The 27,286-nt window shown below is 41.6% G+C and overlaps 1 protein-coding gene across 8 annotated transcripts; it reads right to left on the bottom strand.

Moving 5' to 3' along the window:
* Positions 1-243: 243 nt before the first annotated feature.
* Positions 244-26,462, bottom strand: Rab3-gef (Rab3 GDP-GTP exchange factor). 8 transcript variants are annotated; one of them, XM_071798123.1, is made up of 34 exons: positions 26,316-26,462; positions 22,322-22,552; positions 21,963-22,131; positions 21,718-21,883; positions 21,227-21,407; positions 20,724-20,881; positions 20,294-20,594; positions 19,830-20,162; positions 19,682-19,714; positions 19,188-19,309; positions 18,220-18,950; positions 17,784-18,022; positions 17,158-17,355; positions 15,520-15,903; positions 15,167-15,235; positions 14,886-15,086; positions 14,584-14,779; positions 14,188-14,283; positions 13,971-14,110; positions 13,732-13,890; positions 13,412-13,606; positions 13,195-13,282; positions 12,830-12,966; positions 12,338-12,478; positions 11,599-11,743; positions 11,357-11,486; positions 10,952-11,168; positions 10,619-10,891; positions 10,109-10,288; positions 7,339-7,347; positions 3,440-3,512; positions 3,193-3,239; positions 2,663-2,810; positions 2,203-2,350 (listed from the first exon to the last, which is right to left on the bottom strand). In XM_071798123.1, exons 2-33 carry the CDS (start codon positions 22,415-22,417, stop codon positions 2,700-2,702), a joined length of 5,718 nt encoding a protein of 1,905 aa, XP_071654224.1. In that variant the 5' UTR covers positions 22,418-22,552; positions 26,316-26,462; the 3' UTR covers positions 2,203-2,350; positions 2,663-2,699. The 8 variants fall into 8 exon arrangements, with proteins under 8 accessions (XP_071654218.1, XP_071654220.1, XP_071654222.1 ...); XM_071798117.1 differs by lacking the exon at positions 2,663-2,810 and having other exon boundaries at positions 244-2,350; positions 26,316-26,460; XM_071798119.1 differs by lacking the exon at positions 2,663-2,810 and having other exon boundaries at positions 244-2,350; positions 21,227-21,398; positions 26,316-26,460.
* Positions 26,463-27,286: the final 824 nt, after the last annotated feature.

The following is a 27,286-nucleotide window of genomic DNA, read 5'->3' as shown; positions in this document are numbered from 1 at the left end:
AATGGTGGAGGTAAATAAATTATCATTTAATTCCGATTTGGCTACAAGTATATTTTGGGCGTAAGGCGTCTACATGGATGAGTACTATACAATGCGAGGTATTAATTTCTCTCCTAGAGGTCTAAAGTTTTTTATCGCATAACCGTGATATATCTCGAAATGATAATGATCGACCGACGTGTCGAACTTCTAAACATCGGGACTTAGGCAGACAAACTTCGTACAAAGGATCGCGTGTGTATATTTTCTTCTTTTTTTTTTAGATGTTTAGAAGAGAACGTGTCGTCCCTCTTGCTCTCACTCTTAAAAAACGCACCTCTCTCTAACTCAACGAACGAGCTCTAATATGTATATAATCGTATTAAAGAGAGAAATAAAAAGGGTTGTTCATGCCTTTGCTCTCTCGTGCCGCTTGTCTACACCGCCGATTGTTATATTTACAAATCCTATATCCCTTTTTACAAATATCTATAATCGCCTCTTCTACGTTGCAAGAAAATATATCGTTTCTTCTCGTGTAGAGACACGTACGCTATACGTTTACTTCGCGCTGAGTTCGCGACACTAAAGTTTACAACCCTTTCCTCCCTAAACTGGTCATTGTTGTTCATCTACTTTACGCGACGTTATTACAACCAAAGTACAATTTCCGAGAGACACTGCTTCGCACTTAGTGCCAATTGCCAATTCTTATTATCTGGTTTGAAACCGCGATCTCGTTTCCGCCGTCTCCGTGCCCAACTAAATTTACGCGTCTAAACTTAAATCTCGAGTCGTTAGAAAACGCAGAGGAATGCGAATTTTCAAAGATGTTGTCTTAGGGGTGTTTTCCTTGATATTATACAGTTACGTTATATATAGAATATCTAATTTTTTAGGAGGGACATTACATGTACCCTAAACGAGCGCTCTACGAGCTATCGAGAGATCTTTCTTTTCCTGTATTTGAAACCGTACAAAATAGTGATTCACCATTGTGTATTTACTCGAGACATCGAGACCACTACATTTTTTTCTATACACCCTACACACGACAGTTTTTTGTTAACACCTTAGGTACACGCTGTATAACGAAATAGACAGAAATCACCGATTAGACTCGATTACAGGCGAGTAAAGAAAAGAGAGACAGCGAACGAGTAGAGAGCTTATCTATCTACGCTTCATTGTTTCATTGCGAGAGAGGATCGAGCGTGCTAAAAGACGACGGGAGTAAAAGATGACAATCAAAAGTCAGCGTGAGGATCTCGCAATTTGGCGTTCGTCGACCTTCTTTAAGCCGTGATCAGACTACTGGTTGGGATTGAGATTGGATTGAAATTTAATCAATCAAAATAAAGAAAACTAACTTCAAGTTTAACGAACTTTGCTTTAATTGGTCAAATTTCAATCGAATCTCAATCCCAATCTGTAGTCTGATCACGGCTTAACTCTGACTACTTACACGAACTAAAATAAATCTTTTACTCTTCCGAATCGCGAACGATCACAATCTCTCTTTCTCCCCGTGTGTCGTGACGTATTCATATAAAATTACACCGCCAATTACGAGTAGTTATTGTATTTAATTGCTTTAGGTGAGACGCGTGCAACGTAATACTCACGTGCACGGACGAATACAAGAATACCACAGCTATCACATCGACGCAGGCCTATACGTAATAAAAAGTCGCGCCACAAATGTCCAACATTAACGAATTAAGCTAACGATAGATATGAATTTCTTTTTTCTTCATATTTAAGTTTATTACAACGTTTCGCAATAATTTCATTCCCGAAAGAGGGAAGAACGTTGGCGAATCTGAAGAGAGAGAGAGAGAAATCAAACGAAAAACCGAGACTGTTATCTTGCTCATGTCTCACGAATCTTTAAACAAAATACCCTCTGGAAAAGAGAGACACGGCACACTTATACCCAGGGTAAACAGGTGTAAGGGGCGCAACTATTCCTGTTGTGGATGCTAACGAAGGGAAGCGAGTGTCGTTGCCTGTGTCAGCGTTGACGATAGGGGTCCAATTGCGTGTTTTTGTGCATCTGCGGTGTTACATTACTCGGTTGTGATTGCTCTTGTTTGTGTTGTTGATAGGGATGTCGGGTTTGCTGCTGCTGTTGCTGTTGCTGTTGCTGTTGCTGCTGTTGTTGTTGCAATTGCAGCTGTTGCTGCTGCTGCTGCTGTTGGTGCTGGCGTTGTTGATGCGGTTGCAGGGTATGTTGCAATTGCTGTTGCTGTTGCTGTTGCGGTTGCGATTGCGATTGCGGCTGCGGCTGCTGCTGGCCCTGTTTTCGTTGCTCGGTGCCAGCCGCCACGTAAGAAAATACGCAGAGGACAGCGTAACAGATATCAGATGCCTGCGAATGAAGAAATATTTTACGCTCTTGCGTATACGTACAAATTATTCATGTCTTTTTATTTATCAGACGTTTTGATGTTAATTCATTAGAAATAAACATAAATATTAATTTTATCAAATCAAATTTTGCAAATTTTTATTCATTTTTAATTTTGTACGTATGTGTATGTGTGTATAAAATCAAACTTAAATCACTTGAAACTAGAACTTTGTTCAGAAATGGCAGAAAGTTGAATTGTAAAAATTGTCTTCTAAACGTAATTTATGAAAATGCAAAACGAAAATTTATCAAACGGAAAAAAGAACTTACGTGAGGTGTAAGAAAAGAAAAAACTTAAAGATAAGCCTCATGCGGTGTCATTTCCGCGCTTATGTTTCTGATGAGTCTCCGACGGGAGTTTATTAAGGGTAAATGCGACGGAAAATATTCTATGCAAGCAGCGAACCGCCTCTTCAGCCTGTCACACAGTATATGGCTATAGAAACGATAAGTACAAAAATTGAAAGTAATAAAATGTCTATCATCCTCGACTCTTTTTATCTTGAATGTTATTAATTAAAAGTAAACCGTTGTAACTTAATAATATTTTATTATATTCGTTAAACGCTTAAATTATCGCGAAATTTTTTAAAACGTTATTGTATTCTGTGTACGTATAAAATAAATATTTCATTCTGTTGAAAGAAATATAGTTTTAATGGAATTAATTATTAAAGTATTATTTAGTTTTATAATAAAACAGACATTTTATTACTTTTCTCTCAAAATAAATATCTTTTCTCATATATCTTGCGGCAGATATATTCTATTCCGGCAGTAAGGAGCTTTGAAATACTCACCATTTGCGACTTATATTTACGTTGAATTACTTGTCTAGTTTTAGGATCTGAAACAGAAAGGCGTCCGATGACGTTCCGACATTCAAAGACTAAAACCTAAATTGCAGCGTAAAGCAGAGTGCCAGAGTATATATATATCGTGAATATATTTTTATTAATTTTTTTTCTTTTTTCTTTTTTCACGAGATATCTACGAGCGTGTAAAAGCGTATGGTAAATCGATGCAGTATTCGGTGTGGTCACTTACTGAATTCTTCCAAAACAAAGATTCCATCCTTTTGAGTAAAGCACTTGCGGATATGATCGAGTCTTACAAAAAACTGCAAATAACACAATCGGTTTGCGTTAGTGGTCTGCGTATCGCGGCGTCATGGATCTGGATCTACTCCATCATGCACGCACGATTCTGACGATTTCTCTATTTGCCTATCATTATCTTATGCGTCGATATATATGCGGCAATATCGGTCATGTGTGCGAAACAGCTTTCTAAAAGAGGCGTGAGAATGTATCGTGATGCTCGCCCGACGATAAGCGTCCGTTTCCACCCTTCGAGCGCTAACTCCGTCGCATCTCTGATCAATTAACCAATTCTACATTTTAATCTCACTTTATTATTCAAAATTACTCCTACATTATTCTATTTGTTATTACAATTATATTATTATTATTATTTCAATCGTTTTCAAGTAAATTTGCAAAATGCAAGAATGTGAAAGATTCCGCAATTCAACTTCTTTTGATTAAAGATAATGTTTTTTAATTAAAAATCTAGACGCGCTCGACGGGTTTTGCGCAAAGGGTGTGTTTCGCGTACTATCTATTTTAATCGATGCACGTCACCGTACAGAGACTCACAATTATGCAAACTATAATTACAATGCAATTAGCGAAATTAATACACTTTTCTCGTATAATCTTTTTGATTCACGGTAACCGTCGTCTTATAGCATGATCTGTTTTTTTAACGCAAGACTTGGCACGTTACTTTTTATCGATGATTTATTAATGGTGTAGTAACGCGCGTGACGTACATCGGACAAGAAGTCATCGACAAAATTTCTAACAATCGTAGTAACTGTCACTGTTATCATTACATGCCGTTTACACAAAATAATTAGTAATTCACACTTGATTAGATGCGAAGCGATGCTCTTGTACGCTAACATTGTTGCGACTAGATCGTGTTTCTTCCGTTTTTCCGAAAATATTAAAAAAAAAACACATGCTTTATTTCAAACATATTTATCTCGAAGATTCGTGATTTCATCTTAAAGATTTTCTGTGCGTGCGAAGCGAACGATTCAAATCTAACAGAGACCTGGATATTTATCTTGCACATTAAAACCCGTGTGCCTCGCGAGCGATTGGATTATTTTAACATTCACGTTTCAGCATTTCGAGTAACTTTTATATCCTCGAGCCGATCTCCACTACGAAAGGAGAAAACGTGGAAGATACATTTCACGGCGACGACGTCCGCGTGACGAACATTGAGAGACGCGTTGTATGTGGAATATCGCGGGTGTCGTATTTAATGGGTAATGCTGAAATAGAAATGTATCCATTACACGTGCAAAAAGTGTAAGACGAGAGAAACGAAATCGGGAAACTCAAAAACCCTATGAATATTTCTACATGCAGCATACACAGGCCTTTCAGAACAGCCGTATTAACGATTGTCTCGCGAGACAGCATGCTCAATCTCACTTAGCAATTGTCATATTTTGATCGCAAACTCAGCAGCAAGCAACAGTGTGTATTGTCCCAAACTGAACCTTAACAAGACCATCAATTCTCAGGAACACGTCTTACCCTCTGCAAAAATAATATCCATTCGATGCGGAATATTGCAACAATGTTGCATTATTTAATTACGCGGAAAAATTTGTTGACGATTGTCTTAAGTTGATAATACGAGTGGACAACAAAGAAAGTATATTACTCAATTTTCAGCCAAAATAATTTCGTCTATGTAGATTATTTTTTTCAATTGCTGAGTTCTGCGAGAATGAATCCGCGGTGTAAGAGCGAAAACGACGCATAAACGATCCAGGAAACTATTCTACGACTACAAAATCTACTAAAAACGCCATGCATCGTTCAGCAAACGCGTTGCAATCTCGATAATAATTGATTTTTAAGCAAGATCTAGCGATGGCAGCAGCAAGCAGCGACGGCATCGGCAGCAACAGCGGCAGCAATGTCAGCGAGATACATAGCGGCAGGCGTAATAGCGGCAGGCAACTCTGGAGATGGCCTAAACTCAATTGTAAAATGTCACTGATTGCTTAGCGTCGGAGAGTTGCTAAAATGTGCAATTGTATCCGTCTAATACAGATCGGCGGACGTGATACGATCGACAATGATGCACGGTGATATATATATTATATCGATCGTGGGGGGGGGGGGGGGGAGGGGGGTGGTAGAGAGAAATCGAGAAGATGGGGGTGTGGGGGAGCATGACGGTAAACAAATATCACTTCTTAAGGAGTGAATCGGATACAATATTGGAGTCGGTACAATGTCGTAAACAAGAAACAGTATGTCAGCAGAGTGCCATGCCAGAGAAGTGTAATAATATCATGGCGAAGAAGGTTGAGAGGCTCGCGCGCGAGACTCGCGCAGTCTTCACGACGTTTTCTTCTTTCGTAGAGTCCTGTTCGCAATAAACACGTTAGACGATCACTAGACAGCACGAGAAACCATTGCTCTACTACATGACTACCAGTGTAAAATGAATTAATGAATTTCGAGCGATGCATGTGTTACTCGCGGATTTCGTTTTCATTACTTGATACTTTGTTATGTAATTTTTTTTTTAGGAAACCTGAGAATCCGGAGTTTCGAAGAGTCACCTCTCTCAGCATCAACCGCGCGAACGAACATTTCCGTTTTCCTTTCCGCAGAACCGCGAATTCTCTCGCAATCCGGGCAGAGCGTTATGCAAAAATCAATCGAGAGAATAATTTTAGGCATATTAAATCTTTCATCTCTTTTCGTACACTACTCTCGTTTGCGCAATTCGTCTTCTTCAATTTATTCCCAATATCGTCCGCATTATGTAAGCAATCCTGAAGTTTCGATATCTTTACGCAGTATATCTCTCTCTTGAAATATCATCCCCGATTTTACCGTCCACGAGAAATGTCCACATAAACGAGGGACAATCTAGAGGCATTTTTGTTGATGCACAATTAATGGTCCCGAAATCTTACGCAAAGTGGCTTTTACAGACTACAATCATGTTCCACAGCCCACGTATGTTTCGCTTAATCTCATCCAACCAAAAGTTGAAATAAAAAAAAAGAAAACGGAGAGAGCAGAGAGTTTACTTCCGGAGACTTCGTACAGATAGCCGGGATACTTGTCATCGATCCTTTAAGAAATTGGCAGCATATTTTTTATTTTTCTTTTAATTTTTTTTTTAAGAGACTCGATCGCGTGTCGAGTAAACTGACAACGACAATGACGGTATCGATAAAATAAATGTCTCGAAGAGCTTTCTCAATTTACGACCGAGAGAGAGAGAGAGAGAGAAAGAGAGACACGGTGTGTAAAACGTGAAAGCTGTAAATGATGATCGTGACGTAATGACTTGGTGTACGGACTTTCATGTACGAGTGATTAGGCTATATAGATATATATATAGTTGCATTGTGTGTGCATCGAACATCGCTCTCTACAAGTTGCACTAAACACTACTTACAAATATCTCATCTAAACGATATACAATATGTAAAGTATATTGTGTCGGACTTTTCGGTCAATGCGGCAAACACTGTTCTGCATTTCATCGTTCATTACTGGATACCTGGAGAGGTATCGGCTGTACGATATGTATATATATCATATATATAATATCGTAACGGAAAGATACATATGCGTGTATATATATATATTACAACTAACACCGATCGATCGTAGAAAAAAACAGTAAGGATAGACAGAGCAGATCAGTGAGTTCGAATGCAATTTAAGAATGTAAGGTAGATATATATATAGTATAATGGTATATATATAATAATATATACGGCCAAAAGTAATGGTGAAAATAAATAAGCATCTCCGGAACACGGCCAACATTGAGTATATAGTCATATACTGAATTTATATAACAAACAATGACTTATTTTGATTTGATACCTCGAAATCCTGTTTGCCCAGCCGCAGGGCAATGTCGATGGACGGGACAAGAAAACAGAAAACAGAAAAACAGAAAATTAAAACCTTTGGTAACAGCAGTTATCCACTCAGTTATAGAGTATATATAGCATATATATATATTTGTAGAATGTATATATAGAAAAGAGAGAGAGAGAAGAGAGATACAGCTGTATACGATGATATCACAGCTACGCTTTTATCACCTAACGTCATGGCCAAATCGATAAACAGCAAGGTATATATATTCATTGTTCAAGGACCATCTCAAAAGTTCCCCAAGCTGAGAAAAGTCTATCATTCCGATTACCCGAATCGGATGCCCGTGTATGCCCGTGTATCCCGGGCGTAATATCCCACGGGTGTTTCGTCATTTCGCGCGAGATTCCGTCAATAAACGAGAGCCGCGAGAGCGTTTTATCGCGGTGGAGTAAGTGGCCGGGTAAACAGCGATTTGTGTAGCGCACGCGATTTCGTTGCATCATCTTCTTTTTCTCTTCTTCATAATTGTCCTTTTTTTTTCTTTCGTCTCGAGCCGCGAATAGACTTTCCTCGCGCATGACCACGACAGATAAAGAAGTTGTTAGACTTATGGAGAAAATATAATAGCATCCAACATTCAATACAAATGATAAGATATAGGAGTATAGTGTTCAAAAGACAGTCTGTATATATATTGCCCTATACCTTATTTCCTATGTAATATATATATATATATAAATGTAATGATAAATAAAATATGTAATATATATATATAATTATATATAATACAGATAAAAGAGTCTGCAACTGCACATCGAGCTTCCATGCAAGAAAACATTGATTAATATAACGCCTGAACACAATATTATCCAGTAAAAATAACCGAGAGGATATCAGAGCCGTATGAAATTGTGCCGAGTACATTTCGCGCCGGAACGATTACGATTAAACGGAGAGCTCTCGATTAACGTCAAGCCAGAACGACTGTTTTCTTCGTTGAAAAATGGTATGTGCACGCGTGCGACGCGTTATACGTGTATGTGTAATGCACCTGGTTCGGACGTGGTCCGATTCCTGATAAGATCCATTCGCTGCATTTGTTTGCGTTACTTATCAATTTTCTTAAAAACCCCGCCATCCATTTATATATCGTATTCTTTTCTATTTGCATCAAAATATGCATTCTGAATGTTTGCTAAAAAAAAAAGATTGAAAATTCCTTGAGACAAATGGACCACATTTCGAATACAGATGCGCATAAAAGGATGTCTCAGATCGAGAACGTGCTCTTTTAATTAAAGATTTATGGATCAATTTTAAGCCAATTTCTCGTTATTAAGAGCTTTTTATGGGAATAATAACTTTTTTTTACTATTTCTTCCTTTTTTCACGTTAGATATCTCAACGACTCTATAGGCTTGAGAATTTCATTAAAGTAAATTCCAGTCGTGATTGGATCATATTAACAGAATCCGTTGAGTTTGCGGAAAATCTTCCGTGGTCTGACGCGAATAGTTAAAGAATTAGCGCGTTGATATTTTTGCAATGGAAAATTGACTCATCAGCGATCAAAGAGAACTTATACGGTTAAAGAAAAGAAAAGCACAATCGATCAGCGGCATCCTGTAAATTCCGCGTAATTATGCTGTGTTTCTTTCTTAAAGAAAAGTGTGAGATGTGTGTTTCTATATCTCTTATTCATTTCTTTCGTAGAGTCTTTTTAATTCCGTTTTCGTCGGTACCGATTTGTGTCGTTGCGTACGTGTACGCGCGAGTATGAATTTTCGCGGGTATCCTCCATGAACTACAGATAAGAAATCTTGGCGTCACAGGGTATTTCTCACGGATTTTTGGAATGTACATCGGGTTGAATGTTCGCCGATCGAACCACCTTGAGCCCGACTTGACCTACCACATGGACGCATGTCGCGATGAATCACGTACAAAGATACAAATCAATTAAGCAGATCGTAGTGGCTAGCAGTGGGAGATAATATTGAGTGGTCCTTGCATCAATGCAGTAAAATGAAAGAAAAAAAAAACACACAGAGAGAATATTCGATGATCGAGAGAACATGAATGGTTAAAAAGACAGTGGTTGAACGACGACGAGATTTCGTCCTATTCAATCCTATTTCAATTTCAACGCTGCCGTTTTTGCATTTGCCGTTTTGTCTTTCTTTTTTTTTTTTATTTAATCAATGCCCCATTTAAGTACTCATTTAATATTTAATCGAGCAACGTTACGAGTATCGAGGCTAGCATTTAATGCCGCCTCCGACCGCGATCGCGATCATTGAGCCGAGACAAAGGATATCTTTTTATTTTTTTCGAACGAAGTCAGTCTCGTGGTAGCGTAACACATTCTCTAACGTATATGTTCAATCTTGCTGAAATAAAGGCATTATTATACGCATTGGCACGTCGGTAAAAAGTAAACGATACAGCATCGGTAGCCAGAGGGGGGGGGACGCAACGTTATATAATCGAGACGTAATACGGTCGAGGGTATAACGGAAGGTGATAATAATCTCCAAATCAAAGTTTCCAATAAATATATACGATCCAACATGACACAAACAATTGAACGTAGAATGTAAGAGGGATATATAGATATAGATATATGCGCAATCCTCGAAAGAGAGAGAGAGAGAGAGAGAGAGAGAGAGAGAAAGAGAGAGAGAGAAAGTGAGAAGGAGAGCCGAGCTCTCGATTCTTCCCGATAACAGCGTAAGAAAGTGTGTGGCTTTCACGCGAGTGCGAGTCATACCTTGCTGTTCGCGAAGAGGAGACCGACGCCCTCCATGCAGACCTGCAGAAGCCCGCCCTCGCCCGTTCGCATATCCTGCACCGGGAACTCGCCACCGAGCTCGTAGCCCATGTTCCCGCCTCGCCCGCGAGCTGCCGCCTTCTCCATCGCGTCCTTAATGCAGTAGTACACGTCCTTACACTGGAATAAACGATCGTTTTAGTTTATTTAGCATCGAAAATCAACTTGGAATCCACGCATTTTCCCCAGAATATGTAGAAAAGATTGTATCATCTGAAACTTTTGCTATCAATGCAGATTAACTTTAATCTCGGTTTAACTTTCTATCTTCTTCCAATTCTTAGAACTATACTAAATTAAAATTGGATTAAAGTTAATCTACATTGTTAGAAACACATAAGACTCTTTTAAGACTTTCTATCCTGTCTTCGGTGAACTTTTGCAATTATTATGCGACAGAACAAAATGTTCCTTCTTCTTCGTTGTAATCCTTCGTTCGACCCTCCCTACCTTCTTAGTGTAATACTTGTGTAACTCGGTATCGCCGCCGCTCCTCCTCCACAAGCACAGAACCTTGTTCTTCGGACTGTAGGTCATGTTGACCACGCGCTCGTACCACCAGCGCTCGACTATCACGCCGTTCACTGATCTCAGCACGAGGCCGTCATGCCGGACTTCGAGAAACCGCAGGTCACCCTCGGCGTCGACCCCCGAGTGCACGGTGAACGACTGCCGGTGCATTTGTCGGGACGTCAGGGGCTTCAGGTCGATGTCGTTTCCGTGCTGCGAGGAAGAAGCGTTCTTATAGCGACTTGCTAATCAGTTGCGCGATAAAACACTCACGAGATTGTTTATTTGGTCGAGGAGTAGATTCAGTTCCTGGCTGTAGATGAGGCCGATGTGACTCTTGCCCAGGAGTCTGCGTACCTTCCGCTTCAGTTCGTTCTTCTCGACGTTCAGCATCACTAGGATAGCGGTGAGATTGTGCAGCAAAGTGCACAACAATCTGTCCTCCTCGTGCTCCAACCGTCGTCTCTCGCTGTCGCTTAAGCTCTTGTATCTGCGTCGCGCATGCAACATGTTTTAATAACGATTCTCTATTTGTCACTACATTTATATGTATTGATTAATAGATGTACGATTTTTCAATTTCTAATTCGAAATAGAAGAAGATTACGTGGTACCATCTCTGATTTTCGTTAATTTTGACCTCGTCTTCAATCGTTAAGTATTACAGACGTCTCTTACCTCTCCACCATCTCTCCGGGCCCTTGATCCATACCCATCATGTCGCGTTCCTGCGAGACGGCGTCCAAGAAAGCGTCCTCCCAGAACTGCATTTCGTCCCACAAGGACGATCTCTCCTTCCCCAGTAAACCTGGATTTTAAAATCGTGATAATGAAAAGATAACAAAATTATACGAGAAAATCGTCAGCCTTTATCATTCGTGGCAATCGTATCGTTTCTGTAAATGCTTCTAGTATCGTACCCTCGAAGAGATATGTTCTCGCAGCTTCCGGGCTCGGTAACGTCGTGGTAGGTATTAAACTTCCGCCGTGATACCGGAATCCGGTGCTCAGGGACGACTTGCTGGACCAGACGCTGCCGGAACGCTGCTTGCCCTGCCGAGGAAACTGGAATCACAGAATCGCGTAAGAATGAAGTTAATAGCGTTATCCAAGGATGAAAATCTTTGATGAAAAACGATAGAGATTTTAATGAAACAATAACAGCCCGAGACTACATCTTCTAATTGACGTCCGTCGAGATTATAATGATTAGAGCCATTCCAATTAACTAATTGCGATGCCACCTCTAAGATCAAAGGGTAACTTGTTTGCACGAAGAATCACGGAAGAAACCTAGTTACGTCACAAACGAGACACTAATTTTTTTTTTTAATGTGACAGTAATTAAAATTGCAGTGAAACGCGTCATTGTTACCCTTCGATAACAGTTTTCTATGCGATCTGTCAGCGTCCATTCGTGTCTGATGAATGTCGAGGTATCAACGCGACTCGAGTGTTCGGAAACTACGGGAAACTCTTGTCGCGCGAGATGTAGACGCTACATATCCAAATCGGTCGCGTCTGAGGACTCTATACGTTCCTAAAGGGCGCGTACTTAAACGTTTGAGGAAATGGACGATAATACTAACGTATGTGCGTTGCGCTCTACCAGATGTATCTAACAATTATGTAAGATTATATTAATTCAAGATAGTTTACATTGCCTTGCTCGACCTCGCTATCAGACACGGTGCTTCGGAAGGAAGCTTGGTGCGCTTGCCGAAAAGCAGGATTAGTGATAATGCTACCTCCGTCAGTGGACAAAGCTTCGCTGCTCCCCGTTCCACCACCCCGCCCACTCTAAAAAACACATGACAAAACACATGTGCGTTGCATGTTACAATCGAAAATTGAGCATTTTTGTAATGTTTGTTTCTTTTTCTTTCTTCGCGTTTACTAGCTTTAAAAGGACCGTCAAAGAAACTGCCAGGCCGAATAAATATTCTCTCTAAAATAAAAAAAGAGAGAAGAAGAAGTGCTATCTCTCGTCTGTTTTAGGACGGGGGGAGGAGATGTATTTTTACCAGTATTTTCAACAATCATTGATCGCGCCTGCAGAATCATTGCGACACCAAGTAGGACAACCAACTTGAAACTCGAGCTTAAGATATAGGAACTACGTTTAATATTGAATGGAAAAATTCTTTCTACCTCCGAATCGAACGAGGTGAGCTTGCTTAAAAATTTCCCTTTCTTCGTAAACATATCCAGAAACATGTCCGTTGTCGATTGGCCCGTATCTCCTGCCGGCGGTGCCTGCGGCACATCCAAATGCACTTGCGGCAATTCTGGTATTTGTAAAAATATTATTAATTAGTACTAATAATCAAGTATTTATTTAAATTATTGGCCTACGCTCTTTTGGCAAATTTTACGTCTATTCCAAAGTCAACAAAGTTTACGTGAAACAATTGCTCTCGTTTATTGCAATGATGATTAAAATTTTTAATCAAAAATCTACTTCGACTAGGAATTGACGGAATTTTTCTTTAATGACAGTGTGCTCAAAGACATACCCGATTTTTGCGTGACATCCATAAAGTCGGGCTGATTAGGGGATTGCGGAGATCTCAGGTTTTCTCTGCTACCGAATGGGCTAGACGCCTGCGAAACAAACGCTTTCTTCATTGTCGAATTAAATTTATGCTCATACGATATAATATTAAATAAATATCGGCTTAGACGCGATATGTAAATTGTGCTACGTCAGAAGCGTTTAAGAGTCCTTTATACCTGTGACATCAAGGAGCTGTCGAAGCCGCTACCTTCGGATAGATCCTTGCTCCAGTAATGCGTGTGAGCGATTTCCATCAATTGGAAGACAGAAGCCATCCCGCCTAGTCCAAAATTATTATACGTATGTGCGAGACCGTGCGTTACTGCTTGAAGGCACTTTAACATTCCCTTATACACGGGCTTTGATATGGCCTGGCAAGAAATTAAAGCAGACATAAAGCAGACATAATTGAATGTTTTACTTCGAAGCGAAAAATGTGTCAAGGAAGTTTAGTAGGCCCTAGATAATGTCGAATTAAGGTACATTTAAAATTTACCACATCGTCAATGTGATCGTTTGGACTAATCTTCCTATTAAGACCCTTATTCAGCTTCGTCACGACCAAATCCCGATAATTTTCGTCTTCCATCAACTTCTTCAGTCTGTTCAATTTGAGCCAACCAACGCCTTCGCCAGCCAACACTTGCGTCACCACCTAGAAATTCCGTCGTAAAATTAAGCACGATTGTTTTCAATGATCGTTTTTAATAATTAAGAACGTTTACGAATACTTGCGTCATTTAAAAAGGCTTGATTGTCGCTATTTGTGCTGGAACGTTCCGCATTTTGCATCCTCTGCGCGTCTTCTTGATTAACTTTGTGTGTAGAATGTTTTATTAATGAGGAACGTTCCACCAATCCGGTTTTTCCTGCAACTGTCGACAAATCTCGTTCAGAATTTTATCTTTAGATGCAAGGATTTAATTAGAAATGCCTCGATGTTATAGTTTACCTTTTGGAAATGGTCCAAGAATCGGATTTGTCTTCTCTTTCGATTTCTGATTCTGCGGGAAGAAGCTACTGCCTCGATTGGAATTATTTTTACTACCTGAAAATCGGATGCAATTTCTTTATTCTTTAAACCGCGCTACCATCGCTTTTTCCTCGATGTACATTATCGACTTTTAATAATTAAATTTAAATTAAACGCACGTAAAGTTAAAAAAAATTATAGATAAGTAACACATTTTTCTCCCGCTACTTTAAAAAACATTTTTTTACTCGAAATGTTAAAACCTTTCATTATAAAATTAATGGGCCATAAAAATTATCATATAAATGCAGAATTTCATAAATCATTAATGTGTTTCGTGGTTTAATAATTGTCAAAAGTGAAATCGGAACGTACCGAATAAATCGCTAAACATGCTGCTGGTCTGCGCGGCGAAGCCGTTCAGATCGCTGCTAATATTGCTGAAAAAGTCCCGTCCGACGCCACCCCGCGTGTCAGACGCGACCAGCTGATTGCTCATCGAATCCTTCCGCTGTTGCGTCATATTGGGAGATTGCGGACTATGTACTGGTGACTGCGACTCTCCGAGGCTCTAAACGCAAATTTGATAGACCAATTTTAAATTAAGATCAACGCAAAAACATTAGGATGCTTCAGCGCGATTCTGTCAGATCTGAGATCGTTGAAGATATGCTTACCTTGAGCAATCCCTTCTTCGCGGCGGCTTCTTTGGCACTTTTCGTCAAGTCTCCCAACGTGCTCTTGCCGACGTACGTCAGATCGTCTAATGTGTTTTTGCTGACACCCGCCGCGGTTTTACTCGCCTCCAGCGCGGTTTTCGACACCTCTTGCACTGACTTGGTAGCCTCGCCCATCGCTTTCCTCGTCTGTTGCGTCAACTAATTGATTCCGAATAAAGAAAATTAAGCATACATTCCGATTTCGTACGCCTTGTATATAAAGTTTCGCGAAAACGTACTTGCTCCAGTGGTGCAAATAGACTGTCTTCACCTGCTTCTGTAATTTTTTCTTTCGCCTGATGCTTCAGCTGCAATAAATAGTAAGTTAAATAAACAAATATAACTACTACCCTGTTTAAAATAATAGATACAATATGATCAGATTACATTATATTACATTCAATTTCAATGTAAATTAATAAGGTTTTTATTCATTTACATTGAAATTGAATGTAATACAATGTAGTCTGATCATATTGTATCTATTATTTTAAATAGGGTACCGTATCCAGAAAAAATTAATGGTAACGTTTCATAAAATTGTAGGAAAGAGTAGCAGATATCCTACTATCACACATGTTCCTTGCGATACCTTGTCCATGTGTGCGAGTAGCCCGTCTTGGCTGCTCTGTCTGGTAGTCTCGCGCATCAGGTCCTTCGCCTGACTGGCGATCTGCTCGAATAAAGAGCCCTGCGAGCCCTGCCGAAGAACACCATTTCCGGTAGTAGTGGTACTGCCACCGCTGTTCTGCCGTTGCATCGGGCTGTCGTTGCTCTGTTTCGGAATGATCGTCGGCCCCGCCGATGATTGACGTTGAAGCTGCGTCGGCACCTCGTGATGATGATGATCGGCGGTGGTAACCGCGCTTATTTGCCGCGGCAGGAGGGGCCCGCCGACGGTGCTGAAGCTGGAGGCCCTCGCCAGGACATTGCCGACGCTCGGCTGGCGTTGTAGACCCGGCCCCGTGGGTGGTACCTGGAAAAGAGTACGCGAGCGTTCGTGATTATCCTCTATCTTCGTGAAAAAATAACAACTCTTCTTGGAAAAATCGGATGCGAATCTTCTCTAATCCCGCGCGTCTCTTAAAAAAAAAACCCTTTTCTCAAAACTGTAAAAGTCAGAAAATCTAGAAAAATGCTTGTAACACTCTGGGAAATGTTGTTATTAATAGATTAGTAATACGCAAATTGTATGTCAGTAGAAAACTTTTAAGACACGCGGGATCAACAATAGAAAGAACTCCAAGATTTTTGTAATAGGAAAAGTGCTTTTCGTTTCTGAAAATGTTACACATTAATTGACACAAAATTTACGAAATACTTGATCTTAAGATTCAAGATATATGAGGCAATAAAGTTAGTCATGCTTTAACGAGAGATATTACGTTGAAATAGTATAGATTAAGTTTAGATAAAACAAGTTGTACTTGATAACACAAGTGGTAACTACGAGAAATCGTACTTTTCATAATTTAAATAGTGCATCACATTTCTAGTGCATGTACATGTAAAATATATTAAAAATACCGATCGTGTTTCTGGATAAAATCATTTTAACTCACAGTAATCGAACGTAAATTCGTGGACATGTGTTGGCAAGAAGATGAAGAGATGTATATGTAAATGTATTGTATATGTATGTTTCGTGTACGTGCGTCGATCGCATGAGAAAGAAACGTATAATATTATACGAGCATCAATATGCAATAACGTAGCTTCAGAGAATAAAGTGAAAAGAATATGTGCATCGTAATAAGTCTTATTCGTCGTTTCATGCTGAGAAGAAATTGTGCGAGGTACAGATTGAAGATCAGACAAACAGAGAGCTCACGCAATTACATTTAATGCCAGCTATGGGAAGTGAATGGGGATTTATTATGTTCGTGTTTTCAGGAGTGAACATGCGAAGGATGCTCAAACGAACGCCGGTATCTCAAACGAATGATTTATCGGAATAATCGTGAAAACGACACCTTTGAAATAAAATGCAAGTCAGAGACGAGAAGCTTAACATTCTCCTCAAACAATACTTTTAATACGAGAAATACGAGTAAGGAAGAAAGAGGGAGATGAGAGAAAGAGACGAAAGAGGCTAACATTCCACACGTTCCCCGAAAATTCCATTCGGTATCCCATTCGATTTCATTCTATCATGCATCAATTCCCCAAAATGATACCGAGATGACATTAGAAAGTGACAGAATTAAAGGTACATATGAAGATGACTCACAGGAGTGACATATCTACTGATACGCGAGGTCCTGTGAGGTGTGGTAGGACGTTCAGTGTCGTTGAGCGAAGATTGAGTGCCTAAAGATCCCATGCTTATCCCTGTGAACTGTCCTACCGAACTTTGTGCGCTCAGGATAGTGCGCGGTGTTATTGTCGACGCGGAGTCTGACTCAAAGCTACCACCCTCCTCTTTATCCTATAATCAAGCTATCCGTTAGCGCACACCGCAGATGCTACTTCGAGATTTAACGTAACGCTATGAAAGTATTTCGAAAGGTATCGTATTTATGCACGAATCATTATTGCGCGCCGATTTGCAGAATTGAAAAATATCTGTGAATTGTTTGACGTATGCGAAATCTTCAATGATATCAATGATATTATTTATTACTATAAGATTGGGATATTATTAACGCGTTACATGGAATCAAGAGATTTTCATTATTTTCAATTTTTTTAATTCTGATGTCGTGCATGCGACATGATTTATGTCGTACGATGTAAACCATAATTACATAAGATATAAAATATCACTTACAATTAGCATATAAAAGGTAGTGCATATAAAGAGAAAGAAAGAAAATAATAAGAGGAGAGATCGCAGGAGAAGCCGTCGTCACTTACGTTAGTTGACTGCGAACCCTCATGAATTTTCGGATTTAACTCTAGCTCGGAGTCCCTGTTAAAGCTCGGGCTACTGAGGTCACTGTGACTAGAAGACGTGCTCGGCGGGCTCTCGGGTCGTACCGGTGAGCCCTCCTCCACTCCCGGATATTGCAGGGAACTCGGTGGATTGTAGACGTTCTTCGGATCCACCGAGAGCGACATTGGTTGAGGCTGGGTCGCTTGCGGGCAATTGTAACCTGCGTAAAGTAACAGAACTCATTAAAAATACTTAAATTGTATAAATTGTATAAATTGTATAAGTTGTATAAATTGTATACGTTGTATAAATTGTATAAGTCGTATAAATTGTATAAATGTTCAAATGCTTTATCTTTAAACTTTATTTTTAAATTTGAAATTTAAGTATTAGCTCTCTTCTTTATGGTACACTCACCTGGCGACAGATCGGACGATGCCATCTCGGAGACAAAATCGCTGAGGGAGGAGTAGGAGGAGCTGGTGCTCTCGGCGCCCTCGGAGTCGGAACCGCTCTCGTCCGTCGGCTGAGTCTCGTGCTCCCTCATCGCCTTCAGGGCGTTCGCCAGCGAGCTACCGGAGTCCCAGACGGGAAAGTAGATCGGCTCGAGGTTGGTCGCGTACCAGCGCGGCTTGTCGCCAATCTGCGCGGGGTCGAACACTCCGGTCTGCACCCGGAGGAAGGCTACGTTGCTCGGTGTGAGGGACCACTCGGCCAGGAACTCTACCGCCTGCGTGCGCGCGAATCTATTGAGGAAGCTGCTCTTCCTGGGTCGGGACCGGAGGAACGAGTTGATCTGGAAGGCCACTACCGGCCGAGGGTACAGCCGTAGGGTGCGCGTGTGCTCGGTGAAGTTGGCCAGTAGGTTCTGCGAGTTGAAGAACCGCACCATGGCGACTCGCGTGGCGATGTCCACCGAATCCACGTCGTTTCCATAGATGAAAGGATTGAAGGGCGCCGGGCCACCCTGCCCCTGCCCGGCCACCTTCGGCGGATATGGCCCAGCCGGTCCGGGTCCACTGATCGTCGGCGACATCGACGGCCGACGAGGCGGACTCGACGACGAGCTCATGCCAGGCGAATTCAATGGGGCGTGCTGAGCGTGCGCGCACTGATCGATGCTCGGCCTGTGCTTCGTCGAAGCAACACTGTAGGGTTTATTTATTAATATAGTTTATTAGCATTCAACGTTATAAAAACATTTCAAATGTAGTAATATCATTTCATAATTGATAGAGAATTGATAGAAGAATACTTATGTTGATAATTTTTACTTACACGAATTTTTTTCAACGATTTTACAATTAAAATTACATTTATGTTATGTTGAGAATCTTATTGTTACTATAACAAATTTTAACGAAAGAGAAGTGATAATTACATACCTTAAACTGGAATGATGGGAGGCCGTGCTTTCTCTTCTACTCGGCACCTGAAAGGACAGACGAGCGAGATGCAGCGATATGTCCTGCGGGGCTAATGGAGGACCCGTCATACTGGCCATCGCCTGGAAATTCAATAATAAATTAACAATTGATTCTTGTTGCAACGTTCGTTGCTCATTGCTACTTCGTTGCTACTTCTACCTCGACTAAATTACCAATCTACAAATAAAAAGGTGAGAATACTACAAATTTTTTCTACCCGAGTGTCGACTAAGCTACCAATCTTCGAGAAAAAGAAATTAATTTTTTTTCAACTGCTATAAATTTGTATTTGCTGCTTGTAATGTTCATTTTATTGTAATGTTCATTTTATAATACTAGCAAATGTGTGTGGCTACGATTGACTCTACATGTGATATAAATCATGCATGCGACTAACTACGAAAAAAAGGGTATGCCACCAAGCGGACTGAGAGTATTGGTGAAATATTTACACTAGAGCCAACTTGATCCATCAGTTGCATTGCCTGCGATGAGGGTAAGGAGTCATTAAATATACTCTTCATCATTTAGCTTCGTAATCAACAAGAGTCAATAACGAAAATCCGTATCGCCGCTCAAACGACGACGATATCGCGTTACCTGCTTCAGATGATTCTTCAGGATGGTACCCTCCGGTTCCGGCAACGGCGGCAAACCCTCCTCGCACAAAGAGCTCGGCGCCGTTATCTTATTGCTATCCAGGTCCACCAACCAGATATCGTCGGGCATCTTGAAGTTCTTCTTGTACAGTAGGAACGACGCGGGTATTCCGATCACGAAGGGCGTCGGGGCGAGCAGCAGCTGTTCCGCGCAGCTCATGCACGTAGGGAGCAAGGGTATCGCGGGAAACATGTACTCCAGCGGGTAGATCATCGTGACGAACGCCATGACCGACATGGACAGAGCGTTGTAATCCCGGGACTGAAGTACGATCTGAAAGGAAGAACATCGTTCGATTCTCTGATAGCTCTGGGCATTCAAAAACGCGGAGAAAGCACTAGTGAAAAATATATATTTGATTTGTTCTTTCGATACCAACGATTGTTTTATACTAAATTGTTCACCTTGTTCTCCAAAAGGATCAGCGTGAGGACCTTCAGACATATGTCAACGCCTAGGAGCTCCAACGGCAGGTGGAGAGGAAAATCAACCAAGGAAAACCTGGTGTGGTCCGGCAGGGCAAAGCACAGTGGGGGTTGCATGCTCGATGATATTATCTCAACCTCGACACGCGTCTTCGCCGGGACGGGCACGGGACTACTGAGCAAACGCAGTATCCACGTCTCGATCTCACGAACATCGTGAAGCACGATGGACGGCGTGTCGCCCAGAGCCTGGCCCGTCAGAACGCTCCATACCGTATCTCTGTAACGGGGGGGAAGTTCAGTTAAATGATGTTAGAAGTTTTTTGAACTTCCGTGGATCCTTTTCTTCTCTTCGGAAATTACAAAGCATTGTACAGGATTGGTAAAATTTGAACCAATTTGAACGCACCTGTTGGTCTGCCGAGAAGCCCCCACCTTCTGCGGCGAGAAGCTCTCGTTGCACGCGTCGATGATCTTCTTCAGGACGAAGAGACACTCCCGAAACATCGTGAAGAACGGATGGTGCGAAATGATGCATAGCGAGGTCAAGGAGTGATTGCGAACCCTCTGCGAGAATATTGAGGTCGTTGAACTTATTGACGGACTTTAATATTGCTTTAACAGTGCGTTCCTTTCTGAACTAATTATCAATGGCGAGAACTGTTTCGAGTGCAAGGCAGTGTAGCCAGATCGGGACCCAATCGTCGGGGACCAAGAGCAACTCGAGAGCCAGGAACCAACGAAACCTCGGCCGAGCGCACACGTACGTGCTTTCTCTTCGTGTGTGTATCCCCACTGCCTGGCCCCCGAGTGGCTCTCGAGAGTCTCGAGTCCCGGATAGTCGGGTAGCTTTTGGTCTCCGATCTGGCTACACTGGTGCAAGGGCTTGTTATATATTACAGTGGTATCGACCTGACGTCTTCGAGACGCTCGTGGCGAAGGGGAATGACTGCCGCCGCTCTCGCTGTCTCCGCTCGGCGCGATGAATTCCAATCTCGGGGCGTGGGGTACCTGCGGGGTGTCCGAGTCCCTCCTGCTACTCGAGCAATCTTTCTCAGAGTCACTAGGACCCACCGCACTGCTCCTATAGTCGCTATAACGAACGGCTAGAGATACAGTCTTATAAACGGGACACTCTGTCAGGTGCGAATTATTCGTCACGTACTAATTATTCTAGTTGTTCTAGATATGCGACGAGAAATTTTCGCTCGATTCTGGAGAATCAGCAAATTTTTAGAATCTTAAATTAATTTCGAGAAAGAAAGGTTTTTTTCCCTGTTTTTTTTATAATTATATAAAATATATAACTGTGCTCTGTGAATATAACATCTAGATTTAATTTTTCTAATTTTTCTATTGATTATACAGGTCAGAGGGAGGCCAATAATTCTAAGCCATTTCACCTAGAAAAAGCGGAATCCGTGCTTCTCTCCATGCTCTTCCTCCAGCTTTCCCTGCGAAACGTGGTGTTGTACTTTTCCCTCTTGAGCGAAATCCCACCGGCAGCCACGACCCCCGCTTTCTCCATAGGTCGGTAAAAGTTCACGCAGATCCCATAACGCGTTTTTCCTGCGTTTTGCAAAATGTTACTGTTACTGGATCCTTGGCGGTATCACGATGCAACGTGCAAGTGGGAACGGATACGAACCTGAATCCTTGTCGGTGAGGGTGAAGGTGAAGGACGTCGCCTCTCGTAAGGCCGTGCGCTTCGGTCCCACGCTACTGCAACCTTCCGGTTGGCAGAAATACACCATATCCAGAGGCAGAGGAAAATCTTTGTGATCCTCCACCGGATATCTGCGTAGCAACTCCGGGACCTGTTTTAAATAAAATTATTGTTTCCTTTCCTCAAATCGGATTCTTTTTTTTTTTTACAATCCAGTAAATATTCTGCCACACGAAATTTCGTAAAATGTAAAATTCTATAAAGTAAGTACACCTAATTAAGCTTTTTTTCTTTTCATAGAATTATGCGAATACACGCTCCAATGTTCCTCATTGTTATACCTGGACGGGCTGACGAGAGGCAGCGGGCATCCTGGCCCCCACGATGGCGAGATAATCCACCAGTCGGGGGCACAGGAATTTCTTCTGTATATCCATGGCGGTTATCTACGTGTGTGCAGCTGTGTCACCGTTGTATACAGTGTATACAGGACATCCGAGCCGCTGAACTCTCCTCAGGGTCGTTTCCAGCTTGAATCATGATTGCACCATTCTCTCGCTTATTTATCCCACCTGCAAATAGAGAGTCGACCGAGGGCTGCAGTAAATTGACGTTTCTGTCTCGCTATTTGCTGAATAGTCTCGATTAATTAAACTTTCGCTGCGTAACTACTCTCAAGGGTGCGAGCGGCTAGCGGGTTGAATTTATATGTGACACGTCCTGCTTTTACTTTGTTATCCTTAATGACGTACTCTTCGGCTAACGCGGAGGTAATATTTTCTTTAAAAGAATATCTTGGAGGGCAATCATTATATATTTTTAATTAAACTTTGCGCTAACGTTATCTTAAGTTATCTTAATTTATCTTAATTTATTTTAAGTTCAGATTATTAACGTTACAGATTGCTTCTCTGAAGTTTTAATTAAACTAAAGTTACCTCATTTTCGCAATCCCATTAGGTTAATAAAAGAATCATTAAACATCCAATAATTTTAAATTTTGCGAGTAGATTGAATTTATATGTGACGTCCCGCTTTTCCAGGCAATATTTTCTTCAAAAGAATATCTCGAAGGGCGATCATAATATATTTTTAATTAAACTTTATACTAAAATTATCTTAAGTTATCTTAAGTTCAGATAGTCGACGTCACAGGTTGCTTCCTCCTCTGAAGTTTTAATTAAACTAAAGTTATCTCATTTTCGTGATACCTCAGGTCAATAAAAGTTTCATTAAACATCCAATAATTTTAATATTTGAAAATTATATAGCAAAAACTTAAAAAAGAAATATTATTTATTCTTACATTTGAAAAATCTTGAATTTCAGTCGCAAAAATGAGATGCTGGACAACAGATCAATTTCCCTAAGGAAAACGAAGAGATCGTTGAGGGCGGACAGACAGAACGGGCCGGAAGGGCAGCCGCCGGTCCGGACGAGGTTTCGGGAGATCGATGATTCCGGAGGCCCGAAGGGATATCTGTGTCACCGTGTCGGGGGCAAAAGGGAACGCGAGGGAAAAAGCGCGGGCGTGCATGCGCATGTTTAATTCCGCCTTGCGATATCGAGCCTCGTCTCGTATTTCGCGCCGTGGCGCAACGCGGACGACGGGGACGACGGGGTCGTGTGCACGAAGCCACGTACTTCCGTGTTCGATTACACCGTCATCGCACACGACAAGTGATTACGGCCCGCACGGATCTGACGGCTTGATCGTCGCGGAAAAAGAGAGAGAGCGCTCCGGCGACGTCCGAACGAGAACCAAGCTCCGAGCTTTCGGAGTTTAGTTCTCGTTCGGATATCTTCTATTCGTTTGAGAAATTCTTTAAAGATTTTTCAATTTTTTAGATATTTTCTTTTAGAGACACTCTTCTCTTTCTTGAGTTTCTTTTTTTTCCAGTGTACGAGAAAGGCGATGGATTGTAAAGTTCAGTGCGACATTCAATGATCTCCGTGTTTCTTTAGAAACTTGAGAAGTTCAAGTTAAAACTGAGAAAATCACATTTAAATCCCATTCTCAGGTTTCTACGAAGAATACGAGTTACTGGCGAAGAATACGTCACTGGCAGGAAATCTTTCAATTTTGAAAGAATAAACTGAATGATGGAGAACTTGAGAGAATCAATCTTGAAGTTATAAAAGTTATTTGTTATTCGCAGACTCATTTTCTCTCTCAAGTTCATAAAAAAATGAGTAGGTCGCGATGAGACTGAAGTCTCTGACCTTAAAGGAACCTCCTACACATATTAATTACTAGCGTATGCATAAAATTATTTTATCTGCGATATGCAAAATTAATCGTCGTTCTAAAAGACTGCAAACGTGGGTTGTTTTTTTTTTACGCATAGCAGCTTAAAGTTGCATACACTGTTAAAGAATAAAATTTAAACCAATGCTTAAATAACATTTTGTTATTTGCAATTACCATGTATGTCGAAATTTATTTTTACACAAAACAATGTTATTTTAACTCCATTTATTTAGTTGAATTAACGACATATCGAGTAGAAGTAGCGACGACCTACAGGAATAATTAAAAATTACTCAAATTGAGTATAATTTAACGTTACGAATTTAACAGTGTATCGATTGAAAATACTCCGTTTCTTGGCTCATGCGTCCATTTTTACCTTATTACTTATTACTCATCCTTTTCTAATTCTCAAAACTATAGAAAAAGACAAAACATCAATTAAACCGAGATTAAAGTTAAGGACGTTCTCTCGTCCTTATACTATCGATTTTCTTAGGATTTTCTTGAAACTGTGAATATACGTTAATTTAGGTGTGCTTTATGCGTGGTATAAATTTCAGTACCTCTTCCGGGATAAAAATGAAGATACTGAGTCTCAAAGTTTAAAAAAAAATTTTAAATTTAATTTTTTTTAGTTTTGGCATTTTTTTTATAGAACTCGATGAGAGAAGCAACTTTGGTCCTCTTGGCCAACCTCGTATCTCTTACCGTTTGGCCTGGAAAATCTTTTCATTAGTAAAAGTTGAAACTTTGAGGCTCAGTATCTTGATTTTTTATCCCGGAAGAGGTACTGAAATTTATACCACATATAAAGCACACCTAAATTAACGTATATTCACAGTTTCAAGGAAATCCTAAGAAAATCGATTTTCTCTAGTATAAGGACGAGAGAACGTCCTTAATCTGCATTGATAGAAATGGACATTAGCTGTAAAATTTTAAAAATAAATCCGCCTTTATATAAATCCAAAGACAAAATTATTAAAGAACGACACGGTCGGAAACGTTAACGCGTCTCAAATGCGACTTGAACTTGTAAAATCGATCTCGCGATGAGATCTCATTAGTCAAAAACTCGGCGATGCATCGTCCGGTGAGAGGTCGCGTTTAACGATTCACCGAATCTCTCAACTTCCAAGCGCGCGGCGATCAATTATTCAGCCCGTCTCTTCCCGAGGCGCGAATGGTATCGCATGCGAGGAACGGCAACAATTAACGACGCGCGGAATTATTCCCGGATCGGACGTCGGAAAGACGTCGCGCGTCCAGCTGCGACGTTAAGTGGCACGTACACCTGCGGGCGATCCGTTTCGATAAGAGCGCGACAGTTAACGAGTCGACCTCGCCGAGTTCTGCCTGCTCCCGAAGAGCGGCTTCGATCGTAAACGTTGACTCGGAGAGAGAGAGAAAACGTCGATCGTGACTCTGTATAGCCGCGAAATTGCATGCGAAAATCGAAAATCTAATTAATTCGGTCAATCAATTTGATTATTAATTCGATTAATTAATTCGACAGATTTGCGGAGGAGCGTTTCGACGAAGGATTAGTTCCGACGGCGGATTGACGACGAGGAAGGAGGAAGGAATTCCAAGTTCGGCCTTTACCTCAATACCCCGGAGAACCTCGGTCTCCCCCGTAGCCGCCGTCATTGCAAGAACACGAAGAGAAACGCAATTAAAAGCGACTACTCGCGAGGACCTCGCGCTCGAATTCGCGACAACGGAATAATTACGCCGTCCCCGAGATTGCTTCGCCGCATCGATCCCCGAGGCACGAGCGCGAGCCCCACCGGGAGAGACGGTCTCACCTTTCCGACGTTCGCTCGGGGAGCGTCGCTCCGGATTCGCGAGAGATTCGATTAGCCGACCACCCCAGATTAGTCTCCCCGGGAAGGGAGGAATTAAATTTGCGCAGGGAGAAACGAGGAATTCGGGATCACTTCCGTCCCTCAAGGCCGTCGAATCGCAAACCCGGAATCGCTCCTACGATTCCATTGGGAAACGATCTCCCTCAACGTCGGGAGTTCCTCCGCTTCCGTCGCCGTCGCTAGCGAGAGAGAAAGAGAGAGAGAGACACTTACGTTTTTACAATGCGTATCAACGCGGAGAACGAGCGCGCTCGGTGGTCCTCGTCCGACCGCCATACGAGCGACCGGCAAGGCTGACGGTATTCCGTATCAGCCAAACGGCGATATCGCACTGGCGCGGCCCCGGCCCCGCCGACGCGCCCCGGAGCCTCGCGCGGCCGCTCCGTCGTCGCAACGACGCTGATCGTTCGCCAGAAGCGGTACCAGGCAGGCGCAACGTGTCGACGCGAACGTCGGACGCGCGCCTCCGCCTCCAGTAACGGCGCAAGCCGCCCCGATTCCGCTTCCGAAAGTGAATTTCCATTATTTCCCGCGTTTAACGGCCCGCCGCGGCCGTTCGTCGCGTCCGAACATCTCTCCCGTCCGCGTTTCGCCGCCGCGGAGAGTGACAGGCAGAGGCGGCAGAGAGGACGAACAGTCGGAGCCTCCTTTGACTTCGGCTCGACTCTTAAACTCTTTCAATTCTATTTCTGTTTTTTTTTCCCTTTATCGTACAGAATATAGACCGTATATTGATTTTTCGGTACAGAGCGTACTAGCGTAGAATGCAACGCGAAGCGTACGTGGTAATATTTGTCTCCGCGCATGGCGCACTATGTGTGGACAGAGTAAATATTTTTGTGGACACCGTTGATCACGTGTAGAGTGATTTTCCTTTTGTTAACGTAAGATGTTGTCCTTTTGTTAAGCTTCACTGGCGACGCCAGGGATCTCGAGGATAATTTTATCACATTGACTACGACTACAGCGCGCTCAATGAATTCTCAATATCGCGTTTTATATGTAAATATAATAATTTAATTGTATAAAGCAAAATTAAAAGATGACCCATTACAAAATTAAATCTAATAACTGTCTAATACTACTCTAATTATTTTAAAAACGATAGTAGCTTGATTAAAGACTTAATTTTTTAAATACGATCTGTAAGGCCGGATGAAGCTGTGATAAAATTGTTATTTCTC

This window comes from Temnothorax longispinosus, chromosome 2 (assembly GCF_030848805.1).
Source record: "Temnothorax longispinosus isolate EJ_2023e chromosome 2, Tlon_JGU_v1, whole genome shotgun sequence".
Taxonomy (NCBI): domain Eukaryota; kingdom Metazoa; phylum Arthropoda; class Insecta; order Hymenoptera; family Formicidae; genus Temnothorax; species Temnothorax longispinosus.
Note: the sequence above shows the minus strand (reverse complement) of the source record. Positions and strands in the feature narration are given on the sequence as shown.

Coding starts and splice junctions, on each gene's coding strand:
- Rab3-gef (XM_071798117.1), bottom strand. CDS start 22,417: ATGGATATACAGAAGAAATTCCTGTGCCCCCGACTGGTGGATTATCTC. Junction 20,163..20,293: donor TGATCCTTTTGGAGAACAAG/GTGAACAATTTA, acceptor TCTTCCTTTCAG/ATCGTACTTCAGTCCCGGGA. Junction 15,904..17,157: donor TCAGTAGATATGTCACTCCT/GTGAGTCATCTT, acceptor ACTCTTTTCCAG/GTACCACCCACGGGGCCGGG.